Source organism: Melopsittacus undulatus, chromosome 1 (assembly GCF_012275295.1).
Source record: "Melopsittacus undulatus isolate bMelUnd1 chromosome 1, bMelUnd1.mat.Z, whole genome shotgun sequence".
NCBI classification, from domain to species: Eukaryota; Metazoa; Chordata; class Aves; order Psittaciformes; family Psittaculidae; genus Melopsittacus; species Melopsittacus undulatus.
The window spans coordinates 97,703,102-97,717,542 of NC_047527.1; the positions used below are offsets into that span (position 1 = coordinate 97,703,102).

Sequence of the window (14,441 nt, forward strand, 5' to 3'; positions counted from 1 at the left end):
TTACCTAACAACAGAGCCCATTTCTCACATTCTGAGATGACTCCTCAGTGAAGACTAAATATTTAATCCATTCTAGAGCAAGGAATAGGATCTCTAAGAAACAAAGCCTAGTTCTGGCTTGCAGAGCAGACTCTGAATTACCAGCAGAGACACAATGTCTTCACAGCTGACAATGCCATATTCAGCAGTACCATCTGACGTATCAACAGCAACTCAAGGCTTGATGGATTACTCTCAGCCCATTCTTATCCCCAATTTGAGAGCTGAAAGGATTTTATCTTGCATAAAGCCATGCCTCACTCATAGTTTTTAAAGAAACAATCTGAAATTGCAGAACTGGATTTGCAGAATGTTTCCCTCCCTGACAGACTGGATTTCTTGGCATCTTCCTCCAAAGAGTGCCTTAGTTCTCTCACTGCTGAGAATGGATATTTGGGTAGAAATCATTTTAGTGGTAGTCACAGCCCTGCAGAGTCAAGGAGGAGAACCTAATACTCCCAAAACAAAACAGAGTTTACTTTCATACCCAATTCCTATCAAGCCAGAAACACATATGATGGCCAAACCACAGCTCCAACATCATGAAGGAATATTAAAAGCCTGTCTCAGACAGCAGACAACTCAGAATGGGGTTATCAAAGAAGACAATTAACTCACTGAAGTTCCTCAGAGCTTAACTTTGGCTTAACTTGGTTGTGAAAGTCCGGGATAATTCCAAGCACCACTGACAGAAACTCCCAACTGTAGATATTAACCCCAACAGAGCTGACAAAAAGTAAAGATCCCACAAACAGTAAAGACACTTGTTCGGTGCAACAACAGCACATAGTATGGCCTAGAGTCTTGCTCAGTGAAACCAGAGGTGCACTAGATGGATTTAAACAGTTTCTGTTTTCCCTCAAATTCTCTTCCCTGGAAAAGCAACAAACAAGCAGCAAGGACAAACTATTAAACACAACAGTCATCAAGATATAAGCCCCCGCAGTAATAAATTCAAGTCAGTGAAGAATGCTCCTAACAAATCAAAAATTCACAGGGAATAAGAAAGCCCTGTGGCCCCATAATATCCACTTCATAAGGAATTAGCCTAGACATGTCTTAGAAGGGAGAGAGAAGGCTCCACCTGGCAGTTTCGCTTGGAGTACACCAAAATACTATTGCTTTTGAGGGGGCTGGGGCTCTTTTAAACCATCATCTAGGATCCTGACCAAGGCTCTTTTCAAGCTACATAGCACTAAAATCTGCATGCAGTTCTTGCCTAAACAAGAACAAACTTCTAACTTGGTAAAATTGACAAGGCTTCTTCAAAAGCAAGTGAGCTCATCAGAGAACAAGAATGACCACTGGCCAATCTCCATCCATGGTTAGACCAATGGCCAACCTCCATTCACTGAGGACTCAGTTGGACATAGCCCTGATCAACTCTCTCCAAGACAGGAATCAGACCACACAGCACCCAGAGTTCCAGTCCACCCTCAATGCTTCTGCAACTGAGACAGCAAACTGAATTAATCTTTCCTAGAGCAAAACAGAGGTCAAGATCACACAAGCCTCAGTAACAAGGAAGAAGCGCCACAGACCTGGCTGAGCCAGCAGAGGAGCTCTCCGCATCAGGGAGTCTGCTCCAAAACCCTACCATTAAGGACAACATAGTAAAGCCTTAGACATTAATCCAAACATAACCCCAGCATTTTTAAACTGGCCTCAGTTCTGAGTCGATTTTTCTGTTTGCCTCCAAGGCTAATAACAAAAGCAGTCAACTGAGGAGAGCTAACAAGACATCAACTTATGAGCTGAAGGCTTAAAGCTTGCCCTCAGAAATAGATTTTTAAATAACTTTAATAGTCTGTATGTGTTCAAGTAGCAGCTATATGCAGGGCAGATTATGTCAGGACTTTTCATTTGCTCATCTGAAACGAATCTTCTAATATCACCAACCTCTCACCAGAAGAGCCTCCCATGGTCAAACCACCACACAGACTGGAATAATGAGAGAACCAAAGCCCAAAGATAAAAGCACCTAAGTACTCACTGAAAAAACATGTTAGAAAAAGCATTGAGCAATGAAGTACAAAAGCAGGAAGGAAAAAAAAATCAGTTTACTGCTTTTCTCAGGGAACACCTGAACCAGCTCATTACACAATAATTTGGGGTGGTTTAGCTTTTACTTCGTAAGTCAGTTAATTTGCTCTGTTGAACAGCTTGAATGCAAGAATTAAAGAATATCTGTCTCCAAACTAAGATAAAACTCAGCAGAGCTGCTGAAAGGAAAATGGAACTGAGACACAAAGAGTTCAGAAACTACAGATAGAAAATAATACTTTCACAGAAAAAAACATGCTGGATGGTGGGAAGTAGAGAACACAGAAAGATGGACCAAAGGTTTTATGTAAGAAACCAAGTTTCCAAAATGTACGATTACAGTCTAAGAAATAAAACTCAAACCAAAACAGTGACTTTAAAAAGGAAAATGTAGTCGTTCAAGTGACAGCCTGGATGCAGTAACCTCCAGCACAAAACTATATGTCTGTCTAAACTAGAAGCACTCTTCACCCTTCGTAATCTTGATTTTTTACAACTGTCAAACGACAGCAAAACATACTTTCAAATACTCTTAAAAAAATGTAACAATTCCTTCTGAACTGCAGGAAAATGTTTACCCTTCAAACACCTGAAGCCCATATCCTCTCACACCCAGCTCTGCTGTAGGCTGAATAACTGACATTCGAAAGAGAAAATAAATCTTCCAAGCTTTACACAGAGACATCATTGGTGGCCGGGTTTATGGACGCTGCGAATACCAGGACTGGTGCTCGCAAGAGCTGTGCGTATCTCGATCAGCGTTTTATTCCACTTAGGCACCAAACCTACCTGGTGGAAGGCCAGACCGAAGCCCTTTGTACATGCAACGCAGATAAAGCAACGCTCCGAGCCACCCGCAGCGTGCTCCAGCTCTGACCTAACGGAACTTGCTGCACAGAGATGGCAGAGCAGTTTTCCTAGCGGATGCTCGATGGGCGTGCTCAAACCCTCAGGATTTCTAGCCAAAGAACCATTTCTGATTTTTCCCTCGCGTCAAGCCACAGCGGGCGATCAGAAGAAGCGAGGACTTTAGGCCAGGGCTGACTCGGCCCGGCTTCAAACCGGCGACCTTGAGCCGAAGGGCTCCGCACCCCTTTTCTTTTCTCTGGAGAAACCCAACTCTCCTACCAACAAAGAGCGCCGCGGACCCGCGCAGCTGCCACAAAGACCTCGGCCCTCGCTGCCCGACGAAGCTCTCCGCGCTGCCCCCGCCGGGCTGCCCCAGCCGGCCGCCTCCTCCGCGGCCCCCCGCCCGCGGCCGGCCGGTTACCTGCGGCAGCAGCAGCGCAGCCGTGCGTGCAAACACCGCCACAGCTCGCCGGCTCCTCTCCCTTGCCGCGCATCCCGGCGAGGAGCCCCTTCCCCGGGGCAGGGTCGCTCAAGGCCGCGCCGCTCTCCCGCGATGGCCGCCCGCCCGCGACGCGGCCCCGGTTGCCCCTCCCAGGCAGCAGCGAAGGGGGTGTGGTGAGCCGGCGGCCCGATGCGGCCCGGCCCAGCCGCCCGGAGCGGGAGGCCGGCGGGCTGCGCGGCCCGGCTGCAGGCGCGGGAGCGGGGGAGGGACGTACGGCGCGTTCACGCTCCCTCCTCCCAGCACCGGGCAGCGGGGCTCGCTCCTCCCTTCCGCTGCGTGCGGGGCCGGCGCGGCTTGGCTTCCCCGAGCGCCGGGCCGCGCACACCGGGGGCGCCGCCTGTTCCTCCCTCTCTCCCCCCAGCCCCGCCTCGCCCCCGGCTCACCCTTCACCATGGCGGCGTCCACCTCCTCCTCGGCGCCCGCCTCTTCCTCCTGCTTCACCTCTCCGGAACTCTCGGGCGCCGGCAGCCGCGTGGAGAGCCCGCGCGCCCTCGGCACAGCCCGGTAGCAGTGGCAGAGGCGCAGCGGCCCCGCCGAGCCGCAGGCCGCCGCCGCCTGCAGCAGCAACCCCAGCGCTGCCATCTTGAGGGTGTCCGGCGTAGGCCTCAGGCAGGGCGCCCCGGCGGGGAGGTGCAGCCGCGCCGCAGCGACCCCCAGCGGCGGGGAGGACCTCGCGCCGGCGAGCTTTCCTGCGCCCCGTGAATTGTACGCGGAGGGTGATAAGCCCTCGGGTGGAGGGCCCTCGGGCAGCGTATTCTCACGCCACCCGGGAGCTGCCTCCACACAGCCGAGGAACGGAAAAGGACGAGAAAAAGATCCCTCTTTCGTGTTCCTGCGGAACACACAGAGGCCAAGAGCAGCAGGAGTTACGGGTGATAGTGCTGCACTGCGTGCTGAGGCTTGAAACCAGCAAAAAGACGTTTTCTTCCACTCCTAAAAACTCAACTGCACTTGCACTATCGAGCTCCACTAGCCCTGCCTCGAGCTGTCCGTCTTCCTGACACGTGCTCATCAGGTAGAAACAACACAGCAAGTCAAAACGTGTGCTCAGAAATTAAGGATTCATCAAATGCCATGCAAGTCACTTGAAAGGGTTTTGTGGATGTTTTGTAGGGGTCACAAACCCTCCCCTTCCCCCTCCACCCCGCCAAAAATAGGATGTCTTCACACTTGCTCAAAGAAACATTACCACAAGACAAGTTGTTTGCAACCTGTGATAATGCCGCAAACACAATCCACTTGGCCAGTCCTCCGAACACGGATTTTATTTTGGAATCATTACTAACCTTCCCTAATTTGTGTGATTTTTGCTATGCGCACATGTGATTTTTGCTATGCTTTCAACAGTGTTTGGTTGCCCTCAGCTCCACTTCTGCACGTGTTTATTGCAATCCTTGCTCGTTTACAGGTCAAGTGATCTTTCTGATCGTTTTTATACAAGTGGATGCAAGACAGGGAAATTCAGGAATTGTTCTGGAACTTGCAAGTTGTTTCAGATTAAGACGTCTTTTCACATCTTAAACTCTACATGCACCCCACCCCACCTGCACCATAATGCACACATGGGCAGACAAGGTAATTCATGTTCAAGTGTATGTTGCTAAAGATTGCTGCAACCCATTGTTTAATAATGTGTGAGATTAACTCTAAAAAGTCAATCAGGCAGCAGGCAGCACCATCCCTTCTCACATTTCTCCCTACTTCAAGTCAACTGCCCTGCTACTTGGTTCTATCCAAGATATTTTGTACCCCAGGCATAAAATTCTCCAGGCTGTAGTGCTGGATGAAATTCAGACACTACAGGATATTTTATTACTGTTAACTTTTACAGTCTGAATTACTTTTCTAAGCAATTTAGGTATAAAGTTTATTATCTCCTGCTGCAACATACACCTGGGACTACCAGCTGCACGTGTCTTTAAACCAAGGTATCAGCTTTATGTCAAATACCTTGTTACTTGGTGAATATTCTGTGTGTAAAGCAAAAATGAATGGATGTTTAAGTGCTGTGATAAAAAAGGGGATTTTTGTGTTGTTTGGGGGGGTATTTGATTGTTTTTCAATCAGAAAGAAAAATCTTCAAGAAGCCACAAAGGGATTAAATAACAATTTACCACTTGAGTTTTACAAACCCTGTATTCCACAAGTAGAGGTTCAAGAAGTGGCAACTTATCAGATAAAACCCTATATAAAAAGCAACTTTGAAGGAGCACATATGAACACTCAAAATAAAACAACCTTACAACACCAAATCCACATTTTTCCAACATACTTTAGAACCCCTGTGAATTAGGTAGGGATTATCTGTGTAATTATTTTTAGCTAAATTTAACCAAAAGCAAACAAAACCCCAGATCTTGAAGCAGCACCAGAAGACACATCTTTTTTAAAAGACATGAAAGTTATTCTGGCACTACAGTTATAAAAATTACAAATTTTAAGAGCACTGGTCCACTAAAAAGGGAATAAATCTTGTTAGACAAGTCACCCAATTTTAAGAAATGAATTATACACAAATCTTATGATAGCACACAGCACCAACTCTTACTTTCAGAAATAAACTTCAGTTGTTTTGGAATCAAAAGCTTCAAGGACTAGAAGGATTGCTAGAAATAGTATTAGTGAACATTAATACATCATTCTGGGTAGATATATCTACCATGAAACAACTTAACTTGTCAGAGCTGCTGGTTTATTTAGTGTTTTCCCAAGATCTAGATGAGGCAAGAAGCTATCCAGCAGTCAAGAAGAAAGATAATCAGAGCTACTAAGCTGGTTCAAGTTGTGAACATCAGAGAAGAAACACAAAAGGTAGCAAGAGCCCTAAGGAGATGAAAACCATGGCTGGAGACCACGATGATTAAAAGCAAAACAAAAGGAAACAGGTAAGAGAAGTATGTGTCTGGGGAAAATCTCAGAAGCACAGTCAGTGGGAAGGAGAGGATGCTGAAAGGCATCCAGTGTGCTGGGACACAGAAAGCAAGTCGTGAGCAGGGCTAGTGGTTTGTCACTGTTAAAGATATAAAAATTATCTTACAGGCACAGAAAAAATAGTTGACTCAAGTTTATTAAAAAATTCCAGAACTTGCAGACTCCACATAATCCAAATATCTTTATTTTGCATAGATGAGCATTAAACAGCATATAAATAATCACTTCAAGCCACCTTCCCCATCTTTGCCAGCTCAGGCTCACTTGATGAGCTGGGGTTAATTCATCTTCTCTAGCCAAGCCTCTACAGAGGTAGCAGCACTACACAGAAGCTTGTTAACAAGCCACAGTATGTTCCAGACTTCCTTTTCCCTCAGAGTACAAGTGTTAGAGCACTGAGAGTCCCAGCCCCAGCCTGGCCATGACAAACCACTAGCCCGCACAGAGAGTTCTCCTTTTCTCTCCTTCAGACTTCAACCCAGGTCACTCTATTTGACAAGATGAGAGGGGTTTTATTCATTCGCCAACTAAAATTACTCTGTACATAATTAACACCCTGGACATATATGGCTTTCTGGGATTCTGTCTTTTAAATACAGAACCCACAATATGGGTGACTCACTGCCATGGCAGCATTACAAGGGTGGCTGATACACTGTTGTGTTCCCAAAGGCTAACACAGAAGCATTACTTCCCTGCAATGGGAATCGGTGATCTACCACCAGTTCAGCCTTAGGTGGGATATTTTATTTCATTCTATGTTCCTTATTTTAAGGCCAAGTAACAGAGTCTGGAAAAGAATTATAAAAGAAACAAAACCAGGCAATGACTGGAGGGGTTTCCTAAGGCGACATAGGATGGAAAGAAAGAGGTTGGCAAAGCAATGACATGGGAAAAAAGGGCATAACAGTTCACAGATATTTGAAGTATGCAAACATCAAAGAGAAAGCACTTACTGAACTGGTACAAAGAGATGCAGGTGTCTTTAGGAGGGTAAAATTGAAAGGGGAAGAAAAAAGCCTTTACTTTAAACTAAATAGCAAACAAGTCTACATTGTCAGCCACTAGGTAACACAACAGTTCTCCTCTCCTCCCAGATTCTGTTCTTTCCTGAAATACTGTGGTACTCACTGTAACAGAGCTCATCTGCAACACTTAACTCCAGTGCTACACTAACCAAGGCAAAATTGTGGTTACCTCAGTGACAACCACCGCCCTGGTTTTAGACTGTCAGTCTCCTCTCAGAAATAAAGCAGCTCAGACGTAACAATCAACATCCTAGGCATCACGGCTATGCCTAGTTCAGTCAAGTACCATCACCTTAACTTCCCTGTTTGTCTCGAATGCCTTGAGTTGGAAGTCTGACAAAGACTTTTGTAGGACAAACCTCTCATTTATCCAGTGTAATTCTTACAAATGAATTTTTTTCATCAATCTGCTATAGTATTAAAGCTCCAGACAAAGAAAAAATAAACAAGAGTTGAATTGAAAATTGTCTCTGGTCCTTACCTTTCAGGGAATTCAGCGAAAACATCTCCATCACAGTGAAAATGATGATTCCTAGAGAAGCAAGAGGTAGCAAGAAGAAATACGGAATTAGAATTTGTATTTTCTTTCAGATGTTTCAAGTGCATAGGGCCTCTGAAAGTACCTGTCTTCAGCACAAAGCTGATTGCCCTCAACAGGTTTCACCTTAGTGTTTATATCCCATTTATATACCCAACAAGGTACATGCTTTGCTATCCTGGTCAAAGTGGCTGCTCTGTGCCCAAAGTGAGGAAGCATCGTCTCAACTACTACTCTGTTGGTTTTGGAAGTGCTTTGTCTCTATAGCGGTACTGATTTGGAGAAAAGTTTTTGAAATCTTCCTAAATCAAAATGACAAAAGTAGGTAGTCCACTGCCATTATAGCAGCCTTCCAATACCTAAAGGGCTGACAAGAAAGCTGGAGAGGGGCTTTTGACAAGGGCAGGTGGGAATAGGACAAGGTGAAATGGCTTTAACCTAACAGGGGGGAGATTGAGATGAGATGTGAGGAAGAAGTTCTTCCCTGCGAGGGTGGTGAGGCCCTGGCACAGGTTGCCCAGAGAAGCTGTGGCTGCCCCATCCCTGGCAGTGTTCAAGGCCAGGTTGAATGGGGCTTGGAGCAACCTGGTCTAGTGGAAGGTGTCCCTGCCCATGGCAGGGGCTTGGAACTGGATGACCTTTAAGGTCCCTTCCAGCCCAAACCAGTCTGGGATTCTGTGATTATTGCCCGTTTTTAAATAAAAACAGAAGGAGAAATGTATTTTTAATAATTTTCTTTGCTGAAATTATGTTAAACTTCCTATTTTAATTTCTTTTTTAGATAGCTTTCACTCAAAAAAAATCAATTCTGATTTGGGGTCTTTCATCTGTCATGCCAAATATTAAATGCATTTTAGGCATTCTTGGAAGAGAGTAAGAAGGATTTTCTAAGCAACTTGGATCACACAGGTGAGAGTCCTCATTTACACAAAGTTAACACTAACTACCCATAATGGTTATTCCCGTGCACACAATATCCTGCAATTATTATGCTTTCAAATAATTCACTTTCACTTTCAGTGAAATCAAGGGCAAGATTACTGTTTAGTTCAACAACAGCAAACAAGGCCTAAAACAGTAGCACTCTCAGAAGAGAACTCTGGACATGACACCTTGTTCAGCAAGTCACCTCCCCACAGGCACATGAAAACAAACCTGCTGTGGCTGACAAGTTTACACTTTATATTTTCCAATGACGGAATAAACAAATTCAGTTATTTGGCTTGTTTAAAAATTATAAACCATACATGCTGTAGTAATTATCAAGACTGGCAGAGACAAACGTCCTTCATAGGACTAACTCACTGCATGGAACAAAGTTAGAATACTCTTTTGTGGTAGTCAAGCAAGATTCTTAAGGCTGAAGCATTCAACCATGGAGCAAAGCCATGAGAGGAATGCAAATTGAAAGCACAGAGAGCAGATCACATAGCAGTGTGGTGCTCCCTTCATGTAGGGATCTTCACAGTCTAGGTACAAACCATCTTAAAGCCACAGTAAATCCTTAAGCATTCTGAAGTTATGACAAGGGGGAATGGCTTTAAGCTGACAGAAGGGAGACTTAGATGTTAGGAAGATCTTACAAAGATTTTTCCTGTGAGGGTGGTGAGGCCCTGGCACAGGTTGCCCAGAGAAGCTGTGGCTGCCCCATCCCTGGCAGTGTTCAAGGCCAGGCTGGATGGGGCTTGAAGCAACCTGGTCTAGTGGAAGGTGTCCTTGCCCATGTCAGGGGGTTGGAAATGGATCAGCTTTAAGCTCCCTTTCAACCCAAACCACTCTGGGATTGTACGAAATTTGCAACAGATTCTTAAATCTAAGTCATGGAAGTATCAGCCACATCTTCCTCCCAGATTTTTAAGAATGACAAAAAATGGGGAAGCTGCTTGCAGCCAGACTCAGTGTATTGCGGAGAATGCAGGGAAGTTTACAACAGCTTCTAGGGGCAATGTACCATTCAGGCAGATAAACTGCACACTTACTTACAGAATGTGAGTCAGTGGCAAAGCACAAAGAACATCTCACCTGCGCTGGGATGGAGAGAAGGGCACTTCCGAAAATAACTGCAACGTGAAGTTGAAGAAAACGGTCTTTTCAGCTCAAGACCGAGTAAAAAAATTGAAAACCCTCCACAGATGAGTGTACAAGATTAACAACCAAGACCCTCAATGACCAGCAAGACGCCAACAAAACTGTTATTCATAATTGTGCCTGTAGATGCTCTGTAGAGACAGGACCCTCACCATGCAACCAGTAACAGTTGTGAGCTAAAAGAGTCAGGTGGGGGGGGAACAGGGACAGCCCAGGGAAGAGAACAGAGGCACAAACACATGAAACGATTCATGGTAGGCCCATGGAATCCCACTGGTGAGGGATCTCTTATAGATCACAGAGAGGAATTAGAGTACTTCAAGCTGCAGCAGCCAGTAAGAACATGTTCAAAGCACAGAGAGAAGAGTTTGAACAGACATGTTTCAGTTTAAGACGCAGGTCATTAAGAGATCAGCCCCTGCTGTAGCATCAACAGATTACTCAGGTCCGGATCCCATGGATCTGAACACAGAGGATCCCAAACTAGGAACCAGTTTTTAGCACAGCCAGCAGCCTGGTGGAAGTCCCAGGGTTTTTGTTGCTCAAGATCCTGATACCAAAAAATAAAAGGTGTCCAACTATGGCAGCTGCTTCACCATTCATAGAAATGAAGGGGATGCATGAACATCATTGTACAGGGGACACATTGGAAGACTGAAAGCCTATTTTGTCAGGCTCTGATGACAGGAGGGAGATGTGGGACGTCATGGGATATGTGATTTATGAAGAAGTGGACCACGATGATTCTTACAGATAAGGCAACAGTTCATCTGCAAAAATAATCAACCACGCAAGATGATGCCATCAAACTCCAGAGCCCCTCCTGCCTTGCAACTGGCACCATACTAGAATCCCAGATGGCAAAAGAGACACAAAAAGTTTGTTAGCATAAGATTTAATGCTCATACTGCAAAGGCAAAGAGTTGAACCAGTGATTACAGCACTGGAAACTATTAGATAAAATCTCAGAGGCCTGGGAACTAGGTCTTTGCTGGATTTCCTTGATCCGTTTGAAAACAGCTAGAAGTGTGTATGAAGAGAAACAACACCCCCAAGAAAAATATATCAAGATGCAGTATCACAGAGTTTCTGGTCATTGCCTACTGTGATTATTCCAGCAATGTACAAAAAAAAGTATAGCCCCAAGTACCTCTGTCATGAGAACAAAGGAGAAACTGTGCTTCACCCCAAGGATCACCTATCTTAGGGGTCATACAAGGAGAAAGCTTGACTTTCAGTTCTTTGGGCTGAAGAAGCAATGCAAGAAACCTCTTGTTACCAATCCAGATTCTGTAAGACTTTCATTACTGACGAGTTCGAAGAAGGAATAATTAAGTGCTAGAGGTAGGACTGGGCATTTAGATGCTCTTAGGCACACACTGCTCCCAAGACCAAGTGCTGTGGACTAAACAGGTGACCCAGAGTGATGTTTTAAATGACCACGGGGGGGGGGGGAAATGGGGCCAGTAGTAACAACAAAGCATGTTACAGGAAGGTAAGGGGAGAGAAAAGGGCTGTGAGCCATGCCGAAGAACAGCTCTGTAGCTGGAATGAAGACTCCTCCATGGCACTCACGAAGAAAGCGGGGGAAAGTGCAGGAGCCCAGCTCCCCAGGCCATTTCCCGAAGAGGGGCTCCGCTACCCCTCGAGCCAGAGCTGTCCCCGCCGGCCGCTCGCCCAAGCCCCGAGAGGAGAGGCGCCCGAGAGCTCGGCCGGTCGGATGCGCTCCGCGGCTCCCGGCGGCGGCACCAGGCAACAGCCTGCACCCCCGCCTCTCACACGTCCGGTGCCCCACCGGCGGAGCATCCCCGGCCGCCCCGCCCGGTCCCGCGCCGCCCAGCCGCGCAGGCCCAGGCCCTGTCGGGCTCCTTCCCACTGGCCGGGGCTCCCCTCAGGCCGAGACTCCCACCCCCCTGGGAGGGCACCGGGCCCGAGGCTCGGATGCCGCCCCCCACCGCGCCCCGGGGCTCCGCGCCGCTCGGCCCCGCTGCTGTCCCCCGGCCCATCGCCTTAGCCCTGCCGGTCCCCCCGCCGCCGCCTCCCGCCCGGGCTCCGACTCGGAGCCATCCTCCCCCTTCTTCCCCTTCCTCCCACCGCCCTTCCTCAGGCCGCGGTCCCTCCCGGGCCTCGACCGCGCGTTCCGAGCCGCGATTCCGCCACGCACCGAGCGACCCGAGTCCCCCCGGGCGGAGGAGCGCCGGTTCCGCTCCCCGATACCGACCTCCTCACAACCAACTCTCTGGCGCCGGTCGGCCGCCACTCGGACTACAACTCCCAAGAGCCCCCGCGATCCGCTTCCGGCGCACCGGAGTGTGAAATCGGATGTGAACCCCCCCACCCGGTGAGAAGCACCAGTGCGAGGCGGAGCCTGTTCTGTCCCCAGGGCAACGACTGTCGCCAATGGGCTGCGCGGCCTGCTGGGTCTCTGCGGCTGCTGTAACCCGCGGTCCCGCCCGGCCCCCTCGGCGGCTCACCGGCCGCTGCCTCTGCGCTCTCGCCGGCCTCACCGCCACTGGCCGTGGCCGTTCGTGGCGCTCCTCTGCCTCAGGGTGGCGCTGGCGGTCCGCGGCCGGGAGGAGACAGACTGCCGGTGCCGGCCCCCACTTCCCGGAGCTGGAGGCCTTCGGGGAGAGGAGGGTGTCCGTGGGGCAGCAGGATCGGGCCCCTCGCGTGAGTCTGGCCCTCCCCGACGGGAGACCTGGCGGGAGCAGCGCTGGGGCACTGTCAGAGGTGGAGTGACCTCCACAGCAGGAGCTGCTTGCACCAGTGGGCCATCGAGCTTAATGGTGCCCGATTAAGGGGAAGCCACGTGCGTCATTAATACATCGGCATATTAAGCAGACACCAGCCTTGACCATATAAATATGGAACTGACTCACTGTATGGATCTATAGGTAGAAACTTACTCCTGATTCTTAAATACTCACTGGTTAGTTAGATCTGCTGAATTCCCCCGGTGCAGGAGCTCGTTGTTCTAGAGCAGGCTTACCATGGGCTGAAACTGGACTGGGCTCAGTTCTTCCTTCAAAGTAGAAGAAGGCTCTTCACTGCTGCTCGTTGGAGTAAACCTAGTGTAAGCAAAGAGAAGCAGCCTTTGTGCCCTGTGTTATTAAACCCCAGGTTGTAATAATCACCTAATTAAACACTCTAGAAGGTGCCCAAAGATATAAGTGGCAACCCATAAAACAGCATGGAAGTCTTACAGGATTTCCTAAGCTCTTCTCTGCCATCAGAAGCTGGAACGGGACGAGTGTGCAAGGCCTGATTCCTCCACTTGGGTTCCCTACAGTCATGAGTAAAAAGTATCTTTGCTTTTTGCAAAGTGCTGAAGTTGCATGAGTGCAGTTGTGAGCATTGTTAATGGTCAGCAGTGTGGGAGCTTTATTTATGAGTGAAAAATAGCTGTGGTCTGGGTGTGCTGATTTGCCATCATAGTATGGATTCACCAGCAATGTGAACATAGACAGCAAGGCAAATGGGGGAAAAAATAGGCTTAAAATGTTAATGTCTTAAGTTCTGTGTGATAACTGAATGCTAAACTCAATGTGGTTTTGATGCAAGTTTTAGCAACTACCACCCAACAGCTGATTTGCACACAAAGTTCTTTGCTTGTGTTTTCTGTCCCTTTCTAGTCACTGTGAGTTTTTTAATCATCCATGAATTTATAAAATAAACCTTTCCAAGTCCTAATCCCAGTAAAAGCTCTGATTTGGTGAGATTAAAATGGTTTTTGAAAACATTCTTGCTACTTAAAAGCTTTTTTTCATAGAATCCCAGAATGGTTAAAGGAATGGACCTTAAATGTCATCCAGTTCCACCTCCCTGCCACAGGCAGGGACACCTTCCACTAGACCAGGTTGCTCAAAACCCTGTCCTACCTGGCCTTGAACACTGCCAGGGATAGGGCAGCAAGAGTTTCTTGTTTCCCAGGGAAGTGCTGAGACACCTGGGATGATTTAAGCTTACTGAATTTTGCTGTTTCTCACTGTGGGCTGCAGGCCACAGCTGTACAAAGGACATGAGCCAAAACATGATGGAAAAGAAGTCAACTCAGAGCAAGAGTTTGTCAAACTGGAATTTCCCCCTAATTTGTCCGCTTGCAGAAGAAAAAGTCAAGGTAAGGCAGAATGCATATGGGACAGGAAAAAGTGGCAAAGAATCAAGGAAATTCATGTCTCTAGCTGATGCTTTGGGGTCTCCAGCTGCTGCACCCTTAGTCAGAAGATGGACTTTGAAGTCAAATTATTTCTGTGGACTATGAAGGCTGAAATGTTAGTGAGTGACCTTCCTCCCTCTGCAGTGTATACAGATAAGAACAGGGATAATAAAAGAAAGTGTTAAGGGGGGTAACTTCTGCCATTATTACCAACTTAGCTTAAAAAGCCTTCAGAATGATTCCAAAGGCATCTTTCTGTTAAGTAAC

At 47.5% G+C, this 14,441-nt stretch overlaps 1 protein-coding gene across 5 annotated transcripts in view; it reads right to left on the bottom strand.

Moving 5' to 3' along the window:
* DHX30 (DExH-box helicase 30) overlaps window positions 1-12,284 on the bottom strand; it is a 35,888-nt gene extending 23,604 nt beyond the window's left edge. The window contains exons 1-2 of one of the 5 annotated variants that reach the window (XM_034069261.1): window positions 12,240-12,284; window positions 7,874-7,924 (exon numbers count right to left, since the gene is read on the bottom strand). In XM_034069261.1, coding sequence (XP_033925152.1) covers window positions 7,874-7,904 — 31 coding nt within the window. In that variant the 5' untranslated portion in view covers window positions 7,905-7,924; window positions 12,240-12,284. Of the gene's footprint in view, window positions 1-2,871; window positions 2,938-3,352; window positions 3,605-3,816; window positions 4,016-7,873; window positions 7,925-12,182 lie in introns of those variants that run through there. The other 4 variants (XM_034069315.1, XM_034069099.1, XM_031044564.2 and 1 more) reach the window with 4 other exon arrangements.
* Window positions 12,285-14,441: the final 2,157 nt, after the last annotated feature.